General features: G+C 37.1%; 5 protein-coding genes across 7 annotated transcripts in view; 1 reads left to right on the top strand and 4 right to left on the bottom strand.

The window, feature by feature from the left end:
- Nucleotides 1-476: 476 nt before the first annotated feature.
- Nucleotides 477-2,047, bottom strand: Fgop2 (Fibroblast growth factor receptor 1 oncogene partner 2). Of its 2 annotated transcripts, none has more exons than XM_068284441.1 (2): nucleotides 1,898-2,047; nucleotides 477-1,823 (listed from the first exon to the last, which is right to left on the bottom strand). In XM_068284441.1, the coding sequence occupies exon 2, from the start codon at nucleotides 1,780-1,782 to the stop codon at nucleotides 832-834; it is 951 nt and encodes a 316-aa protein (XP_068140542.1). In that variant the 5' UTR covers nucleotides 1,783-1,823; nucleotides 1,898-2,047; the 3' UTR covers nucleotides 477-831. The 2 variants fall into 2 exon arrangements, with proteins under 2 accessions (XP_068140542.1, XP_068140541.1); XM_068284440.1 differs by having other exon boundaries at nucleotides 1,894-2,046.
- A 496-nt stretch (nucleotides 2,048-2,543) lies between these two features.
- Nucleotides 2,544-6,315, bottom strand: ihog (interference hedgehog). Of its 2 annotated transcripts, none has more exons than XM_068284788.1 (2): nucleotides 6,174-6,315; nucleotides 2,544-5,963 (listed from the first exon to the last, which is right to left on the bottom strand). In XM_068284788.1, exon 2 carries the CDS (start codon nucleotides 5,941-5,943, stop codon nucleotides 3,292-3,294), a length of 2,652 nt encoding a protein of 883 aa, XP_068140889.1. In that variant the 5' UTR covers nucleotides 5,944-5,963; nucleotides 6,174-6,315; the 3' UTR covers nucleotides 2,544-3,291. The 2 variants fall into 2 exon arrangements, with proteins under 2 accessions (XP_068140889.1, XP_068140888.1); XM_068284787.1 differs by having other exon boundaries at nucleotides 6,035-6,175.
- Nucleotides 6,316-6,692: 377 nt separating this feature from the next.
- Gas41 (YEATS domain-containing protein 4 Gas41) lies at nucleotides 6,693-7,644 on the bottom strand. Its single transcript, XM_068284459.1, has 2 exons — nucleotides 7,017-7,644; nucleotides 6,693-6,958 (listed from the first exon to the last, which is right to left on the bottom strand). Exons 1-2 carry the CDS (start codon nucleotides 7,540-7,542, stop codon nucleotides 6,801-6,803), a joined length of 684 nt encoding a protein of 227 aa, XP_068140560.1. The 5' UTR covers nucleotides 7,543-7,644; the 3' UTR covers nucleotides 6,693-6,800.
- Nucleotides 7,645-7,706: 62 nt separating this feature from the next.
- Nucleotides 7,707-8,923, top strand: Polr1F (RNA polymerase I subunit F). Its single transcript, XM_068284458.1, has 2 exons — nucleotides 7,707-8,318; nucleotides 8,381-8,923. The coding sequence occupies exons 1-2, from the start codon at nucleotides 7,779-7,781 to the stop codon at nucleotides 8,573-8,575; spliced, it is 735 nt and encodes a 244-aa protein (XP_068140559.1). The 5' UTR covers nucleotides 7,707-7,778; the 3' UTR covers nucleotides 8,576-8,923.
- Nucleotides 8,924-9,602: 679 nt separating this feature from the next.
- The window catches only part of Nlg2 (Neuroligin 2), a 39,131-nt gene continuing 29,818 nt past the window's right edge, over nucleotides 9,603-18,915 (bottom strand). Inside the window, exons 3-13 of the mRNA XM_068284878.1 lie at nucleotides 14,861-15,093; nucleotides 14,176-14,571; nucleotides 13,917-14,112; nucleotides 12,705-12,806; nucleotides 12,431-12,626; nucleotides 12,184-12,372; nucleotides 11,975-12,117; nucleotides 11,561-11,901; nucleotides 11,332-11,487; nucleotides 11,112-11,273; nucleotides 9,603-10,932 (exon numbers count right to left, since the gene is read on the bottom strand). Coding sequence (XP_068140979.1) covers nucleotides 9,920-10,932; nucleotides 11,112-11,273; nucleotides 11,332-11,487; nucleotides 11,561-11,901; nucleotides 11,975-12,117; nucleotides 12,184-12,372; nucleotides 12,431-12,626; nucleotides 12,705-12,806; nucleotides 13,917-14,112; nucleotides 14,176-14,571; nucleotides 14,861-15,093 — 3,127 coding nt within the window. The 3' untranslated portion in view covers nucleotides 9,603-9,919. The remainder of the gene's footprint in view (nucleotides 10,933-11,111; nucleotides 11,274-11,331; nucleotides 11,488-11,560; nucleotides 11,902-11,974; nucleotides 12,118-12,183; nucleotides 12,373-12,430; nucleotides 12,627-12,704; nucleotides 12,807-13,916; nucleotides 14,113-14,175; nucleotides 14,572-14,860; nucleotides 15,094-18,915) is intronic.

Here is an 18,915-nt window from a genome sequence, read left to right as displayed (position 1 = left end):
TTTTTCTATGGCATTTAAATATTGTTTTATAATCCATGCCATCAATAATTTAATTGGTTTCCATGTGATAGTAATTTATAAATCCATCATATATGTATGTAGGTACTTCGAAGGCCCCACCAAATATCTGTATTCCTTTCAATCGGCAATTAAAATACAAATGTGTATAAGGCAGCAGAAATGTTGCTAGGAAAAGGTGTTGCTTAACAACAATGTTGCTGGCCCTGCATGGTAGAAGATATATACAGCATCGTAATAGTCTTAGATTCAGTCTCGCAAACACTATATTTATGAAAATTGAAGATGATTTAGATTCAGATTCGATTTCATTTATATTCTTAGCCCTATACATTCAGATATAAAATATATCTTGTATATATCTCAGGCAAATGTTTACATTGTTTAATAAAGTGATACATTATCTCTGTACTTCTTCGCTCTTAGTTTGTTTAAGGAATAAAAGTACTAACAATATGTTTCAAGTTATGGAATTTTATTCAGAAATCATAAAGATGATAGATCACGGAATACATACATATTGTAAGTTCGTGTGTGTGTGTGTTTGTGTGAAATTTCCTGTTGTTTATTATGTATAAATTACTTAAAGATTATTAGTTGCTATGAACTATTGCAGAGTATCCATGTGTGTGTGTATATATAGATGGATGTTTTCTTATGTATGTATGTGTGTAAGTGTGTATATATGAGCGGGTGAGGGAAGTGTGTTTTTTGTGAAACAAAAAATGAAAGCAAAAGGCATATATTAAAATTTAACAATGACAAGGATTGATGTATTGCCGTAATCGGTAATATAACCGAAATCGGCGTCTATCATGTTAGATTGTTCGCTGGTGCCTGATTTTGATGCTGATCTGTTTGTTGATCATCACTAGCAACGGGTGCTGGAGATGGTGACGTTGTGGTCGTTGTCGTTGTTATCGCAGCGGGTCCATTATTATTCTCATTGGTCACAACTGGATTAACTAGCTGCTGCGGCTGCTGCTGCTGTTGATCCTCATCGACTGGCAGTGTCGGCGGAATTGAGAGCGCTTGCGTTTTGCTCGGATCCGGACTGTTATATATTTGTATAACCGAATTGTTGTTCATATTCTCTACTGAGGCGCCCGATATGGATAGATCATCAGCTGAATCATCTGCTTGGCTATCGGTTTGCACGGCCTTTTCCTCCAGCAAATGATCCATTTCTCTTATGGGCCGTTGAGCTGAACCATATTGCCTAGATATTTGCAGTAACTCGCGTAATGTTTCATTTTCCTGACGCAACTGAGATATGGTCTGCAATTCCCGCTGCACCAAATCATCGTCTACAGTGGCTGCTCGTTGCATGACGGCGGCCATCTCATTGATTTTCTCCCGTTGATCCCGTATAACCTGATACAGGCGCTCGTTATAGAGCTCCTTGAAATTTATTTTACTGTCCAGCACCTTAGTCACTGTGTGTTCCCGATACTTTTGCATCATTAGCTCCATGGCCCGTTCGTAATCCTCAATGCAGATCTTTAGCTCACGATTCTCTTTGAGAATTTCGGAACTGTTAATATTCTGCTGTTGGATGCGATTTACCATATCGGCATTGGTCTTGTTGTTGGAAATGCGATTGAGTGACTCAATATCATCCTGATACTGTCGAAGGCTCTCCACGAAGCGATTATTGGTCTCTGCTTCCTCCAGCAAAGCTGTGCCCAGTACATCCAAGTCCTTGACCCGACTGGCCATACGCTGAGCGTCCAATATGATCTGACCCACGGATAGATTCGACATGGTGTGTACTATTCCAATTGAAAATTTTACGTTTCTTTTGTCTGCAAGAATGAAATGAAATGAACTAAAAAAATGGAACCAGCATGTCTCTTTATCACTCAGCAACTCTACCTACTGCTTACAATCGCGTTTAATGCATAGCCATCTGTGATTTGAAATTTTTGCAAATCATTTAAAATTTATCTTGCAAAATAAATGATTTGACTAAAATAAAAGAATGTTAATAGAAATTTTGGCGACCCAATTATATTTTATTTGAGTTGACAGCTGACAAAGTTGCCATCATTTTTGCAGTTTGACGAACTAGTTCCAGTTGTTTAGCCAATCTGGGGCGTAGCTAGGGCTGCAAAACTTCTGTGAGAAAAAAATATATTTTACTAAATTTGTAAAAAATAAAAAGTTTTGTTTATATGATATACTAGCTTTTATAATAAATGTGATTAAAATTAATTTAAGATATCGATAGTTTTAGAAACGCAATCTATTTATTTATGTTTCTATTCATTCAATTTATATATGTACATTAAAATAATGCTTCATATAAACGAGTTTTAAAAATAAAAACATTTAAGAAAAAAAAATCTCTTTGGTTAGGTACCGTTCAAACTGTAGCAACTCTTACTGCAGACTAACTAAATGATGTGGCAATAACCCTCTGAAATCGGTCCTTAAATTCTTTTTCAACTGACTCTCACACTCTGAAGAACTATTTATTTTAGTAAAAGTTTATTTAGTAAAATAAGGAAATTTTATTGTCTTTTTTTCGTATTAAAACACTATCAGTACAGAATTTGAACTTATGTCAAAACATGGAAGACTTAAATATAGACCAATAAGGTTTTTAGATAAACACAGTCTAGTAATATCTAATTAAGTACTTAAATTTGTAGTTTATATCTTTTGTAAATTTATAAAACAAGCGTGCACAACTGAGAACAGAGGGACAATTTTTGTAAAATTATAAGTACATTTTCAATATGCAAAAAAGCAGTAAAGGTTTTTTTTTTTTTAATTATATAAAAAATACAGGATTTCCCTATATTAAACGGCTATGATTATATCAGACTGCTTTTATATATGGCTAATTTGTTGTATTTTTTTTTTTTTTTTTACTATCCTGTTATATAAGGATGTATTTTCCGTAGTTATTTGCGGACCTTCTCGGATGTTTAACTTAAACTTGTCTAAATTTCTAAAGTTGTGCATTTTATTAATTCAATTTTGTTCGTTTGTCTTTGTTTAATCACTTTTCGTATTAGATTTGTTCGAGGATTCGAAAGTTGAGATTTCTATTTTAGAGATTTTTAATTGAAAAACGAATTTTTCTCAACTTGTGCAATGCGCGTTGTCGTTTTGAAATTAAAGTTTAAGTAGAGGTAGAGAAATATGTATACTTGGTAAATAATACATTAATTCATCTCAGAGATAGGGAGAAGCTCTGTCTGAAGACAAATGCATTATCTAGAGATAAGCTATGTATTATATATAGACTAAAGATCACGTTTAGATTTACACGCCAACGCTGTTAAGACTCCCCGTTGAAAGATTCTCGGAACGACTTGACAGACGTGGTCGCTTAAGGATAACGCGCTGGCCAGTGGTTGTGGTTTCGCTACCGATTTGCTGAAGATTATTATTGCTGCCCGGTGTACGTTCCAGGGTGCGTTGTGAACGCCTTAGCGATGAGGAGGATAGACGTCTTTGGCCATGATCATAGTCGTAGGTTGTTGGATGGTTTTGTTGTTGGCGCTGAAAATACACCAGCTCCGAATCTGCTTCAAGGTGGGGAGAATTTAAATTAGTGTTTGTATTCTTCTCATCTAATGGTTGTTGTTGCTGCTGATCGAGGGGATTTAGGGTAATGTGAATGTGACGCGAACGCTGACGTTGCTTGCTACCGGGAACTCCTCCTCCACCGGCCAACGGTAAGAAATCTTCACGTAGCTCTGCTAAACGAGGTTTGTTTTGTGAATTTCTTCCATCTCCACCGTTTCGATTCTTGCGCCGACACAGACAAAAACTGAAAACTATAAGCAGTAGCAGGAGTAAAGCTCCTCCTCCAATGGTGCCTGTTAGCAATGGATTTAGGCTATAGGTCTCATTATGATTCGGTGTGGTATTAACATTCCGATCTCCGCCCTTCTGTTGTATGGGTTGCTCTGTAGTCGTTAGTCTCGACCTCTGTGTTCGTCCCTGTTTAAGTGCACTGAATTCCGAAGCGGAATCCGCGCTAAACGACTGCAATTTGAACTCGTAAATGGTGCCAACTTCCAAGCTGCTGATATGAAAGCTTCTTGCTTTTGCCCCCTCAATGGTGGCTTTCGAATACTCTCCCGCAAATGACGAAGGACGATAGTAGGCATAATAACCAGTAATCAATTGTTCATCCGCATCATCCGAAAGTCGCCAATGGAGCACCACAGCTGTCTCCGAATACTCATCAATCTTTACCAGCTCTGGCACCGGCATGGGCTCCAAAGATGAGCCGCGTTGTAGAAAGAACTTGGCTGATGTATTGCTCTCTTTGTTATCATTATTGGAATAAACGGCCATAATACGAAAACGATACGTCCGATGAGGTTTTAGATTAGTCACCGAAGCAGTGAAATTCTTTCCAAGTGCTGAGTTCCATTTGGGTTTGCCATAAGGTATATTCTCATTTGTCGTCTGCCACATTTTACGCTTGCCCTCATTGATTAGACGATACTGAACTTTGAAGAACTGAATGGGCAATCCTTCATTACGTTGAACATGCCAGCGAAGCATTACTGACTCATCGGACAAACGGGTGACATTTGGAGCTGACGGTGGAACCATTATCTGTAGCTTTTTCGGCCTTTGTGGTCTGCTCACAACTAAATCAGTCTCATTGACTAGCTTTGGATTAACCTGAAGCAATGTCCCAGCACTATGCTCACCCAAATGATTGCGAGCAAAGCATTGCACATATCCGGCATGTTCTTTTAGGACTTTTTTTAATACTAGATATCGACCATTTGATAGCAATTGAGATTGATTCACTTCGTGACTTCTCTTTCCATTAAGTAGCCAATAAATTGTGGGTTTGGGTTCTCCTTTAGCTTGACATTCCAATTGCAGACGATCACTTTCGTTAGTTAAGCTTCCAGCCCAGGGGGCTTGCACAATAACCGGGGCCTGCTCCACTCTCACATTGATATATAGCTCCAGAGCTGGACGTATTCCATTATCCAGATAACAAATATAAATGCCAGCATCTTCTACTTGAACAGGATTAATTTCCAAGCCATATGATAGTAATTTACTGCGATCATTGGGGACAGCGGCGGTAACATTGGGACTACTCCATACAGGTGTGGGTGGCGGTGAACCGACTCCAGGACATACTAAAAGAAGACGCTGACCTTCTCTTGTGGTAACTGATTGCCTAGTTGGTTGTCCAAACAGTAAATATGGTGGTTTACTGCCTTCCTGCTTGGTCACGTGCAATTCCATAGAACTGGGAATAGATAATCTCACTCCGGAGGCAGTATTGGTGGCCATACAAGAATATTTGCCATTGGATTCACTTGTAATATTGTTCAATATTAAGGTTCCATTATGATTAAGAGTTTGTATTTCTTTGCCATTCTTATAAAATGACCAACTTGCCAGGGGATTCGCTTGCACCTGTTGGCCACATGGCCAAATAATTGAATTTCCCGGTTCAGTGCGCCAATTTAAATGAGATTCCTTTTTCGTGGCTAAACTAATTGAAGCCAAATCTAACCGGGCTATGGTAGAGGTTACCACCAATGGGCCGAACCATCCCACACAGCGATATTCACCCAATGATTCTGGTCTCACGACAATGGCCAATCGGGAAATGGCATATTCATGGCTGATGTTCACCTTTCCTGCCACAGAACTCAAATAGATAAAACTGCTGGAGATGGCCGATGAGGAACTGGAGGTATTGCTATAGCTCCATTCGAAACGCTCCGGCGGCAAACTGGTCTCGCATTCAAAGACCACCTCGTCATCAAGGGGCGCCACAATTGATTCGGACGAGCGAAGAATTCGCACGCCAGGCGAGGGCGAGGTGGAGGACAAAACCGGAATTGCTTCAAGCTTCGACGTCAGCAGCAGCAGAAGCAGAAATAGCATCATCAGCAGCAGCGTCGAAGACGACGACGACGACATTGGGAGGCAGAGAGATGGCTCTAAGGTGTAAGATGTAGGTAAAAATGTAATTTAAAATGAAATCCTTCAATTATAATTTATCATATTTAACCTTCACTTTGCCTAGAAATATTTTGTTTTTTCTTTTTCTTGCTATCCCTTTGAGATGCGAGTTGCGTTGCGTTTGCGCAGTTATGAAATTTTCACTCGAAAGATTCATTCATTGTGCTTATAATGGAAATGCATTTTACCTTAATAACAAAAAAAGTCGTTAAAATTAATGTTCATTTTAATTAACCGATATATAAACGACACTTGCACATGCAGCAGCACCACTTAAACAACAACAAGCAGAGCAAATAAACAATAGTATTTTATCGCGGATGCTGGAACTGGTACTGTGTGACGCTGGGTGCCACTGAGTTCGGTACCTGCTTCTGTTGATCGGAACTGGTTCCTTAAAGGTATATGATCATGTGCGGGTGTCGGGTACAGTGTAACCTCGCATAAAAGGATAAAGCGGGATAAAACATTGAAAGTAAAGAGCGATTAATAAATTTGAATCAGTTTATCAGTTAAACAAATTCTTTTATGCAAATCAAATCCAAATGAATTAAAATTCATTTGATTTGCAAATTAAACACTTGTAAATTTTGGAATCAAAATTAACTCAGTAGGAATTTTTGGTAATATACCCAATAATATAAAATAATTTCAGAATGTAATGTACAAACCACAATACATAATTCAGTTAAAAGGGACTTCAGTAATTTGTTTTATGACATAGCTAAATCAATTATATTTTATATTTTAAAATTGGAAATCCTTATTTTAAAATCAGTTCTTATGTAGCAATACTTAAATATGTAAATGGATTATTACGCGGGTGGCTTTTGTACCTTGGCCAATTCAACTTTAAATTTCGAAATTGTTTCTCGAGCCAATTTTAGTTTGTCTTTTAAACTAACTATCTCGCCTTTGACCTTTTGTTTAACATTCACAATATTGTCCAATGTTTTCCTCTTTTTTTCCTCAACTGAAATGAACAAATATATTACAATGATATATAGGATATATAGTCAAAGCTTAATTACAATCTGTGTCATGGCTAGACACTCCATTGGCACTCTGTTCGGATAGCTGTAGATAATGCTGCATGACTTGGGTGGGCTCTTGGAACACAATCTCTTCATATGATTCCGATACTAGGCCTTTTTTCGTATCCATAGTGGTGGATGAAGTCAGCTCGCCATCGACTACAGGCGATTGGAATAGCTTAAGAATGTGATAGCATGTTACCGGTCGCTCGGATTGATCATTGAAGTAGATTTTGATGACCACTTCGAATTCACCCCAGCCGGTCTCAGTGATTTCGTAGGGTGGCTTTACCACAATCCTATTGGGATTAGCGTAGCTCTCGTGAAGTTTAAAGTGTACCTTTTTCACATAGATTGACATGTCCTCGTTGAAATAGGGCTTTAAATATACTTTCCATTGATGTGTATGTCCATCTTCCTCCCGCTTCTTTCCAAACGAGCGGGCAATGTTGCCATAAACAATTGGCTTGACGATAGTCACGCCCTTGAGGCGACCACCAGAATCTGTTCCAAATTCCGCCATCTTCGGAGAAAAACTACTTTGTTAATAATTATTGCAAATTAAACTGAATTTAAGCAAATTGGCAGAATATAACAAAAACATTAAGCAAATGTTGCCAGACTCCAAGTTGCAATCGATAAGTCAGGGCTGTACAATCATGCTGAATACATACGGCCACACTGAATTCAATCGATATACGATTGCCCAACTCATGTGGTTGTTAATTTTGGAAATACTTAATTTCTTCTGATTTATAAATGGCAAAGATCCTGCAGAAGTATACGAAGTTCTCCTCCAAGGAGCTTGAACAGTATGCAGCCAATACAGAGTCCTGTGTGCGTTGTATCAACACCGACATGCACCTCTCAATGGGTCCCTATGGGATGGCCAGTTTTAAAAGTGCCCTACACGAGCTCCTCATTCGCACAAAGGTGGGCATTTACAATGCCAATCTACAAGGAATCGTGCTGGGCATCAAGAATATAAAGGTTTTGGGTCACACTGCCGCCTTGCGGACAGATGATCCTACCCTTCATTTGCTTATCAATGCGGATTTTTATGTGTTTCGCCCTGTGGCTGGTGCAGTTCTTAATGGTGTGGTTCGGCACATATCCAAGCATCAGGTTAGCGCCGTTATATACAGAGTCTTTAACACAACCATACGGTTCACCAACAAGAAACAGACTCGAGAAGGAATAACAATGGATCAAGATATCAAGTTTCGCATAAAAGATTTCGATATTAGTAATGTCATGCCTTATATAGAGGGTGAATTGTTGCTGGAGGAAGAACAACAGGTGAGGTTTTCATTATACTATATTCAAATATTTCCATGTAACTTTATTTTTTGAATTTCTAGAATAAATCTATCAAGTTTGACACCACCGAACCCGAGGAGGATAACAAACTAAATGTGGAATTAGATGCTATTTTAGAATTAATTAAAACCGAACCCATCCCAGAATCACCCAAAAAAAAGACCAAGCGGAAAAAGGACGAAGCAGAGGGACCGAAATTAAAAAAAGTCAAACAAATAAAAGTGGAACCTGTCTAATTTTCAAATCAAAAACTGAAATTTCTAAAATCTGTCTGCAGTACAAATTATATAAAATGTTCAGCATTTTATAAGACAAAGGGAACCATTTGGAACTGTTTGAATTTCTACATTGTTTATTCCAAATGCGTGAAATGTATCTTGAAAGTAAGGGAACGTTATTATTTTGTCGTCATTAATGACTGAGAAATGCACTTCATAAAGGATGTCGTAAAAACATCATCAAACTTCAACATTTTTCTACTGTTTTAATATTCTGACTTCCATTTAATTAATGTATACATATATGTACATTATAAGTAGTTTAAAACATTACATCTCAAATAAATCACTTTACTTATTTCTAGACACATTATTGTCATGTCAGTACTTAATACAAACTGCAAAATCTCAAGAAATACATTTCAGTTACCCTTATGAACTGCATAGGAATCTTATTCAGTTAGTAAAAAGGAATTTAGCATCGTTTTGACATTTGCAATCAAGTATTCTGAGACAAAATCTGGGATGCTGTAGAGCAGGGGGCTTCATTTATTTTAAGATGAATGTAGCCAGATCTGGAAGAACTAAACTCTTTCGCCCTTTATCGGTCCTAATTATAAGTGAATTAGTCACAGATATTAGCTCTGGAATAGACTTACCATTAGAGGGGATTCGTTTTGGTTGCTTTTGTATGATATTTGAAACCAAACTCACTAAAATGGCCAGTTTGCAATGTTTTTTGGTTTTTTCTTTTATTACATATGTATTTCATACAAATAGAGTCAATATTTTACAATACATTAAATACAATATTGTTTATTATAGTATTTAGTTTTTGTTTTATTATTCGCTTTTTATTTGTTTGTTTGGTTTTTTAGTTTCTCATTTTGTTTTCTTTTTATAAATAATTAAAAGCTTGTCACATATAAGTATATATTTATTTATTTTTGATTTCGCTAATTATTAAATAACAAGCAAATGCAATACGAGATCCTAAAATAAACTATACACACATATAACATATAATTATTTAGTTATAGGGACTTTCTGGGACAAATAACAATTTTTTGGTGGTAAGGAAAAGGTAAGGAAAATCAATGCTACATTTAATAAATATATACCACTACAAGGAACATTTACATAATGTACAAACATACATACATAATTATATAATGATTTTGTTTCCCCACTTTTAATTTGCATTGTCTATAACGGGCTGATGTGAGGAAATGAAATAAGGATGAAAATTCAGGAAGAATACAAAATTAAACGAGTATACATCAGGTTGGGTCAGGGGACAGAAATAGATAGTTTAGTACTATATTTAGGTATATACGCATAGAGTTGGGAGGGTATATTAGGTTAGACAGAGATTTCCTGAATATGTACACGTTTTTTGCCTCCACTAGTCCCTGAACTTGGTACCGTGCCACCGCCAGAGGTGGTCTGACGCAGGATGCCAGTCTGCTGCTGATGTTGCTGTTGCTGTTGCTGCTGTTGGGCAGCTAGAAAGGATCTGGGTGGTGGCGGTGGTTCAGGTATACCATCATCTCGCATTATATCTGCTTCACTTGTTACCCCCGCCTTAACAGCCTCTTCAATGGCCTTGAAAGACATTTGATCTGAGGATTGAACGGCATAATCGAATTGCTGTGGACTTGGAAACTGCATGCCGGGATCCAGTACAAATGATCCACGTTTACTGCTCAACCCCGAAGTTGTCTCAATAACCGTGGGCAACGGATTATATGTCACCATTTCTATGGGTTTCGTTTTCAGCAAATCTAGAGTGCTCGTCGAGCACGGTCCCCAGTTGTCCATCATCAGAGAGGTTTGTCCAGCAGTCGATGTTGATGCTGGTGGTAATTCCACCAATAGTTTCTCCTCTTTCATTTGCTTGGTCTTTTCATCATAGCAACTGTATTCACCAAAGATAACGCCCACACCTCCCACGGCTCCACTGCCTCCCGATTTGCTATCAACTACCGCACCACTTAACGTATAGGCATCACTGCCATCGCCATTCAATTTGAGGACACTGGAATTCTTGCTCGTTTCACCCTCTTGCAATTCTTCCTTTGTCTTGGCATCACGTGCACGTTTCTCCCTTTGATGATAGATGCCGGCAAAGATCAGAACATTTAGGATCAATAGAAAACAGCCAACTGCCACAGTGGCTATTAAGGCTGTGGTATAACTCTGAAACTGTTTGCCGCTCAAGCGACGCAATAGCTCTAGATTGCCTATGATTCCAGTAGATGCAGTGGCCAAATCCTTTTGATTTTCCAAGCGTGTCGTCTGACCAGTGCGATTGCCTATAGGCGCTTGAGTGGTGGTCAGTTCGGAAACGGACATGGCGCCATCAATGTTGCACTCTGTAAAGGGTAAGTAAGCAATTTTAGTCATAAAGAAGTGAATTTATTTAGTTATAATTCTCAAGTCATAGCATTGAAGATGAGTGTACAACACAAACAAGCACACAATAGCTCAATCAAGGATCAATTTTTGGCCAGTCAATAGCCAAAGTTCTTTAAAATTATCAAAATATAGGTACCTGTAGTGGTCAGTCCCGTGGTTCCTGCATTTACGGCCTGTGTGGCATTTGGGCTTTGATTCTTGGATGGAACTGGTGGCGGAGTTGTCGTCCTGCTTGTTTGTATGATTAGAATATTATCATCATCTGCTGGTTTTATCTGCAGCTGAGGTCGAACAACTCCTACAAAGGAAAGAAGTAAAATTGAGATAGTGAGAAGATCTTATGGGAAAGTACCAACCTTCATAGAGATCTCTGTTATTCATATCGTCCTGAAACTGATGGTGCCGCATAGACTGGTCGTTAATGTTAAAATGACGATGCAATTGGGGTATAAGATTCAGCCACATGGACAGCTTATGTCCTCTATAATGACTTTGTATGTTGGCTTTGTTACCTACAAATTTGTCCAATGCAAAATCATTAAAAATGCATCTCAGAAAGAAAAAACTCTTTAATATTTGGCTTACCCAACTCTACATATAATTGATTGACCACATCATAGGCATCCCAGAAGGGTAATTCATCGCCATCGTAGCTGCCTGTGTCACCAACATTGCCCAGGCCCAATTGGGTGAAAACTCCAGATCCTGCATCATTACTCCTCAATCGTCTTCTAACATAGGCTCGTTTCTCATGCATGGCATTGCTGCGACGTTGATTATATAGAACAGCCAGGCTCATGGCTTCACTTGCTCCGGATGCATGCACCGTGGAACGTTTCTTTAGCTGATGTGAAGTTGCCACTGTAGCATCTCTGCTTAGCTCCTGTTGAGGTAATGGAGCATTTGCCGTAGATTGATTGGGATTTCTACAAATACAAAACAAAACAATCGATTAATTCATAGAACCAACTTGTTCTCAACTCTCGTGCACATTCTTACCCAGTTTTGGCAAAATTGGAGAGATAACGCAGCATAAGCCGACCAATTTGATGCTCTTGCGTTGTATAATTGTGAGGAAAAAGCGGTGAAACGGGTAGACCTAACCAAAATGGGACATCTTCACCGCGTACTGAGCCAGTTCTCTAATTGACGTTGAGAATGGAATAGAATTAGTTGGAAAAGCCATTAGTGGTTTCTATTTAACCCACCTGTGGATATTCTTCTTCGATCGTTTTATGCTTAAAATGCAAAAAATATGTTCGACCACCACGCAAACTATGCATATACCCTAACTTAATCAATGGCGATGCTGTATGACCATCACTCAGAAATTGTAAGGTAGCATCCCGGGAACTCAAAGGATTGCGTATGGCCTTCTCCCAGTCGGTGTATTCATTCTATTTGTAAGAGATTGGAGTTAATAAAGTTACCTATATATTTTTACCATTATCCCACCTTTAAGACGGCAAATATCTCATTCAAATGATAATGGAAATTATTGCGCACAAAAGTACGTAAAATGCGATCACGTCGCGTTTCATTAAAACCAAATTCCAAGTCTTGGGCACTCAAGTCCAGATAGGATTCCACAGATGTAAGGCAGAAGATGAGGTCACGTTTTGGAAAGTTTGCATATTCAATTCCTGAAGTACTGTATGACACAATGACAATGAGTTTACCCATAATCATCAAAGTTGGGAAATATTTTTGAAATTGCTTCTTTACTTACCTAACAATAGCTGAGCCCATGGGTAGAGTAGTGCTACCCATGGGATTGGCACCAGGCGATATGACAGTTCCATCCACAAATGGTGCAAAACCCACCAGGAAACTGAGTTAGAAATTGTTAGAGATCAGAACAAGCAAGTTAATGTAGAACGAGTTTAAAGTAAAAGGATAAGATTATTGTCTTATAGCATCAATAGCATTTAATACATATCTCAAATGTTTTTATGTTTTATATAAATATTTATAACAAAAATATACTCATAACCCTTTTATTTTTATTTCTTTTTAAGTTTTTTAATATTCCGTAAATTTTCAAAACGAACCATCCAAATTCTACGAAATATGGACTATGAAAAAGGACATCTTAAAAAAAAATGGGTAATCTTGCTTATGAAAGGATATTTTCCATACAATTTAAAGTATTTCCTTTTTAAAAACAAACGAGATCTTAGAAGGATCTATGAACTATCTTGTTGAAAAGATTCACATTTGGGGTTTCTTCAAAAAATTGTTGAAGTTAAATACTGTTTAAATGATATATGTATATCAATATATGTGTGTGTTTGTTAATGTTTATTTTAGACCTCTGAATCCAACATTAACTTTCATTACACAAAAGTCGTGTGTAATGTATTTTGCTCTTCAAATATCTGGTCAGCTCCTCACAACCCCCCACTAGGTTCTAGACAATCTCTCCCATAAACAGATTACATCTGAGTAACTGCACAATTTGGAATGCACAACAGATTCATCAAATTACCAGAGGTAATTAGTGCATCAAGGTTTTTGGGACAGATGACATAGGTAAGTAGTAGACTGTAAGTGGACCCAAAACGGAATCCAGTTGCCATTTTGGCTTGTAGCCAGCAGCAACACACACACATACACATACATACATACATATGTATATTTTGACTAATCGACAATTGCTTTATTTCCAACAAAAATGTCTAGAAGCAATTGGTGAAATTCTATTGTGCAACTTAATGGAACGGGGGACTACATGGCACATGCCTTCGCATGAATGGCTTCCTATAAGTATATGTTTAAGTCACGTAGCAAGTTGAGGAAAGCAACGGCTATGTAGCAACTAGTAAAGGCTCTTAAGATAAGCTTAAGTCACGTTGCAAGTTAAAGAAAGTACGAAATATATTGTCTTCCACCTTTCACTACCATCTGATGCCTGTTTTTATCTTTAAAGTATTTTCCTTACCGTGGGTGATCAATTTTAACTGCCAGCAATTCGGCAACACTTTTTGTACGTAAACAGGGAGCTAGATCATCATAGAGCATGTCACCATGACAGCCAGTCTGTTCGGCTACACGACGTTTCACGAACAAGGGATTCTTTTGTATGGCCCAAGGAGACAATGCCGAACCACTGATCAATACAGTGCGCTGTATAAGATCTAAAAAGGAATAGAAAATCATTTATTAATTCCCATTCATAATCATTTTTCTTCACCACTTACCACTTGCCACTGGCGAGACAGCCAAAATATTGGCTAGCACGGCGCCCGTGCCATAGCCCAATAGAGTGATACTCTGTGGATCACCGCCGAATGCTGGTAAATTCTCTTTGAGCCAATGTAAGCCCGCAACCAGATCCATTAAACCAAAATTACCCTGGGCACTCTCTTTGCCTCCAGTTTTGAGGAAACCAAAGATACCCAAGCGAAAATTGATTGTCACCACAATGACATTACCATGGGCGGCCAGTTCAGAGCCATCATAGGGATTACCCGAATTCCAGTCATACGATTCGCCGTGTATAAAGACCACAGTGGATAGCTTTGGAGAACTATCTTCTGCGGAATCTTCAGATGTTGTAGAATCGGCCTCCTGATTGGGTCTTTCGCTTGTGTAACCTATTGATTTATTTTAGAAAATTCTTTAAGCTTTGCAAATGATTTGGTCTAAAGCACAGCCGGATCTTGAGTTGTAGAATTGTGCGGAATTCGCCGCCTTAGGTATGCATTCCAAGATCCGTCACTTATCTAAAGAATTGCTTTCAGTTGGTTTTATGGTCATCAGAGTTAGCAAGTCCGCAGCGCTTGCAGTATTTTCTAGTACCAACTGCAATGCACTACGGAATTGATAGCTACAATGCCCGTAATTTGGATTTCATTTCCTGATTATCTAAAGTTTTCAACTTACGTCTGAGGCGCTGCGTCTCATAGGGCACATAGATATTAAGATATAAACAGTCTTCCGATTGGTTCTTAAGCAGCGGCAATAATCGTCGCAGCTGGGCGAGTCGTGAGCGGGGTAACTCTAATAGAGCCTCTGGCCCATTTGGTGGTATGGGCACATTTTGCGGACAGACGGGTGAGAATCGATCCGCACTACGTACTGTTTTCCACGTTGATGGTGTTATTGGTGGCATAAATCTGCAAAACGAGCCAAGACAATTGTACTAAATACTTATAAACATACATACAAATATAATTTAATGTGGGTGTGAGTAGGTATGTGTGTGTGTGAATTGTGATGGAAAGGATTCGCCAGGCATAGAAACTAAGTACTGGCCATCAATCAAAAATTGGAAACAGCTTTTGATTAATTGTTCATTTTTATTGTTTCGCATTGAAATCCATCGATCAAAATGAAAGACATGAGAGCGGAAAATTTATATCTCCTTTCTTTGTGTGGTGTGTGTGTGTGTGTGGGTTGACGATTTTCCATGTTGATTTTATGACACGATAATTGACGCGAAACGTTTTTATTGTTTTATCCCTCCGCTGGCACATCCATGATGGCCCATCAGAAGCTAAGGCTAACGCTTATGCCTTTGCCAACACAACAATGAACCGCATAAACAAAAAGCTCACATTTTGCGAACGAGCATAATTTTTCAGTTCTACGTGACTGTGGGTACCCGCACTCAAAACACTTAAATACACTCTCCCATATACACACACACACACACACACACACACACACACACACTAGCACACACCATCACACAGACCTAGTTTTCAAAGTTTTTCGCTTTGCCTGTACATACAAAGGATAAAATTAATAGTTTTTCGTGTGCAAGAAAAGTTTGAATTTAATAATTTATAAAAGAATATAACAAAAATTTTTGGTTGCCATTATTGTTTTTTGTTTTTGAATAGAGCAAGTTAACGAGCGAGCCAAACTAAATGTTTCATTTTAAAATCAATTTAAACATAGCATACTTTTTGGCATCAAATTCAAACAATTGTTATTTTCCACAAACATTTTTCAACATTCGTTATTCCTTAATTGATCAAACAAACTACAAATTGTTTCAAAATATACAACATTTTTTGTTTATGCGTAAAGTTTTCAATTTAGAAATTTAATTGTTGCAACTTTTTATGGGTTTGAGGGCCATAACTAGAGTATAACTAGTAATTCTAGTACAGTTTTGCATGCCGGCTACAAGAACTTTAAATTCGAATTTACAACTCATATTTGTAAAAATGATGATCAAATTCTATAATATTTATGCATTAATGTTTTAAATAAATTTAATCAATAGTGGAAAATGTTTAACATTAAATATTCTTAGTCAGAGTTCGTGATTGATAACCTTTTAATTGAATAACAAAAAATTACATGTAAATTGAATAATTTAGTGAAATTTTGAAACTGAAATGAATAAATTGTAAGTTATTCATAAATATACAAATGTGTGAAGTCTAAATTCGCAAATCATCATTGCGATTTGTAGTCTTTATTCCTTTGACAGAAATTTGATTCCTTTGTTGAATGATTTATAAGTTGCATAATAACGAATAGCAAATTTATATGGGTAAATGAAAAAAATTAATTAAGCGTAACAAAATACTTTAACGAACGCATTAAAAATACATAGAGAATTTCTAATTGAATTAAAATGGCAAACTAAAATAGTGCAATTCATGTCTAAATCATTCAAAGCCTTGCCATATGCAAATATTTTCCATTTATAATTGGCTAAAAGAAAAATATACTTTTGAATATATATATATATATACATATATACATATGTACATTGTGCATACTTATGTATGTGCTTCTATATATTCATGTATGTCAAACGTTTTAATGCTAAACAAATATATGGTGACCACCTAAAAAAAAATGTCTTTATTTTTATATTTGTTTTTATCAACTAAAATAGATTTTAAATCTAAAACCACAGCAGCGACCCACAAGAAATTCACGTTTCATATTCTGGTTTTGTTTTCGTTGTCAATATTTTGTGAATTTTTGATTAGGAACTTTGGCGACACATGCGCTTGGCCGCAATGATTAATTAGCTTTTTCATGTCGGTGAACCGTATAAAAAATTCGTCAAATATCATTCACATTCACATGACCACACTGGAGCATAGCCAGGACCGCCTTATGCGTAGACTGGGCCAAAGGGGCCCCCTAAAGTATGCATTAGGCATACGAAGAACTTTTTTACACATTGCTATGTGAGAATGGTTGATATACATAAGCACTTGCTTGGTGATCGATATGAAATTATTTCCATTTTGACTTAATTAAATTTTTAACTTTACTCAAAAGTCGTTTATATTATTTTCAGACTCCATTCTTGGTTGTATTTCAATGCGCTCCTGTTAGCAAGTCATGACCACTTCTAAGCTTTCCAACTCATTGGCATTTGATTAAGTCTTGTGGCAACGATTTTGGCATCTGTTGCTGCATGATAATGAACCGCATTCATAAACAACTTCATTGACTTTTTCGAGATGGTATATGGTGTGAATGTATATAGGCTTGTCATGGAATGGGGCTGGTCTGTGCCGGATGGTATGGGGGGTACGGGTAGGGCTCTGTCATATGGTGGGCATATACCATTTGCCACAGGAAGTAATTAAAGAACAATTTTCGTTCTTCGAAAAGTGTGGCCAAAACTGGAGTGTGGTGAAGAGTGGGTTAGGTTGAAGTACATCTCATCCAATCACATCATCAAACACACTTGTTGTTCATGCGTGTCACATAAAACTTCACTTCTTCGTCTTGTATTTGGGGAAGAAAATTTTCTATACTATACTCGAGTACCTACTATTCCCTTGCTTCTGCCGCTGCTGCTGGCAAGCACTTTTGCCTGGGAAAGGACGAAACTTTTGTAATATTCCGCAAACTTTGGTTTTTCGGGGGAAACCAACTCGTTTGCCATTTAATGGCATCAAATGCTTAAATGGCTTATCGAACTTTTTGTGTGAGGCTCAAATGCAGAATGTGAGGTGACTGAGCGGCCTGTGTAAGGCAAGGTGTAAAGTGGAAGCAACTCTCACCTTGCCATTGTGTGAGTTAGGAAGGTGCAAATTTAATTGAGGTAAGAGAGGAGTAGAAGGGTGAGGTCTATGCCAAAAGGTTGCTGAATATTTTATTTGAAAAGTGAGCGTGAACTGTTGGCACTAATTGTGTAATTTAGTTAGAATAACATGAAAAGCATTGCTTAACGGTACGAACTCTCATTTGGCTAATTGAAACCATTTGTGGGAAAATATTTCAAAATTTTCACAAAAATTATTTGCTTGATTATTCTTATTTCTCTCTTTAAAATCATCAAAAGGCTAAAAATAAATAAATGCTAAATCACTTATAGTCTTGAGGTTGTTTGCCGATCTATTTGGTCATTCTAAATTTAAAAGTTGACAAATATATAAACTTTAGGTATAATTAATAAATTAATTATGTCAAAATTTGAAAAAAGCTATGAGAAATTTACTGAGCTTAAAATTTTAATTGTGTTAGCTTAAATCTTTCATAGACAAAATTAAATTTAAATGGCAATTAATAGATTTAAGAGGTAAGAAGTTAAATTGTTTGACTTTTTCTGGGATTACTAAGAAACAATTTCGACCAAATGATTCTAATTATAAGAAAAGAGTAGTTTTAGTTCATTCTAAAGAAGGGTCCTTAACTTTGGTACAATGCTTACAAAAATTAATTACTGAGGAATATCTTGAATTGTATTGTATTATTGAATTGTTATAATGATATAATCTAAAAAAAAGGGGTAGTCAAAAGTATTTACACATTAGACTTTCTTTTGCTTCTTGCATTTTGGAAGATAGTTTTGTTGTTGTAAGTATTCATTTGGGTTGTAATTCTACAACAACATAACATTCTATGTTAAAAATATAAAAACCTTGTAATAAAATGCCATTGTGCGAATACTTTTGACCACCACTGTAGCTTTTTTGCTATCTTTGATGTTTTTAATAACTTTCGAGGGGAAT

Source organism: Drosophila tropicalis, unplaced genomic scaffold, assembly GCF_018151085.1.
Source record: "Drosophila tropicalis isolate 14030-0801.00 unplaced genomic scaffold, ASM1815108v1 contig_393, whole genome shotgun sequence".
Lineage (NCBI taxonomy): Eukaryota > Metazoa > Arthropoda > Insecta > Diptera > Drosophilidae > Drosophila > Drosophila tropicalis.
Note: the sequence above shows the minus strand (reverse complement) of the source record. Positions and strands in the feature narration are given on the sequence as shown.

What these genes read in the sequence shown, in the direction of transcription:
- Fgop2 (XM_068284441.1), bottom strand. Translation starts at nt 1,782, where the DNA reads ATGTCGAATCTATCCGTGGGTCAGATCATATTGGACGCTCAGCGTATG.
- ihog (XM_068284788.1), bottom strand. Translation starts at nt 5,943, where the DNA reads ATGTCGTCGTCGTCGTCTTCGACGCTGCTGCTGATGATGCTATTTCTG.
- Gas41 (XM_068284459.1), bottom strand. Translation starts at nt 7,542, where the DNA reads ATGGCGGAATTTGGAACAGATTCTGGTGGTCGCCTCAAGGGCGTGACT. An exon ending in GTCTAGCCATGACACAGATT is followed by an intron (nt 6,959 to 7,016) that starts GTAATTAAGCTT and finishes TGTTCATTTCAG; the next exon opens with TTGAGGAAAAAAAGAGGAAA.
- Polr1F (XM_068284458.1), top strand. Translation starts at nt 7,779, where the DNA reads ATGGCAAAGATCCTGCAGAAGTATACGAAGTTCTCCTCCAAGGAGCTT. An exon ending in TGCTGGAGGAAGAACAACAG is followed by an intron (nt 8,319 to 8,380) that starts GTGAGGTTTTCA and finishes TTGAATTTCTAG; the next exon opens with AATAAATCTATCAAGTTTGA.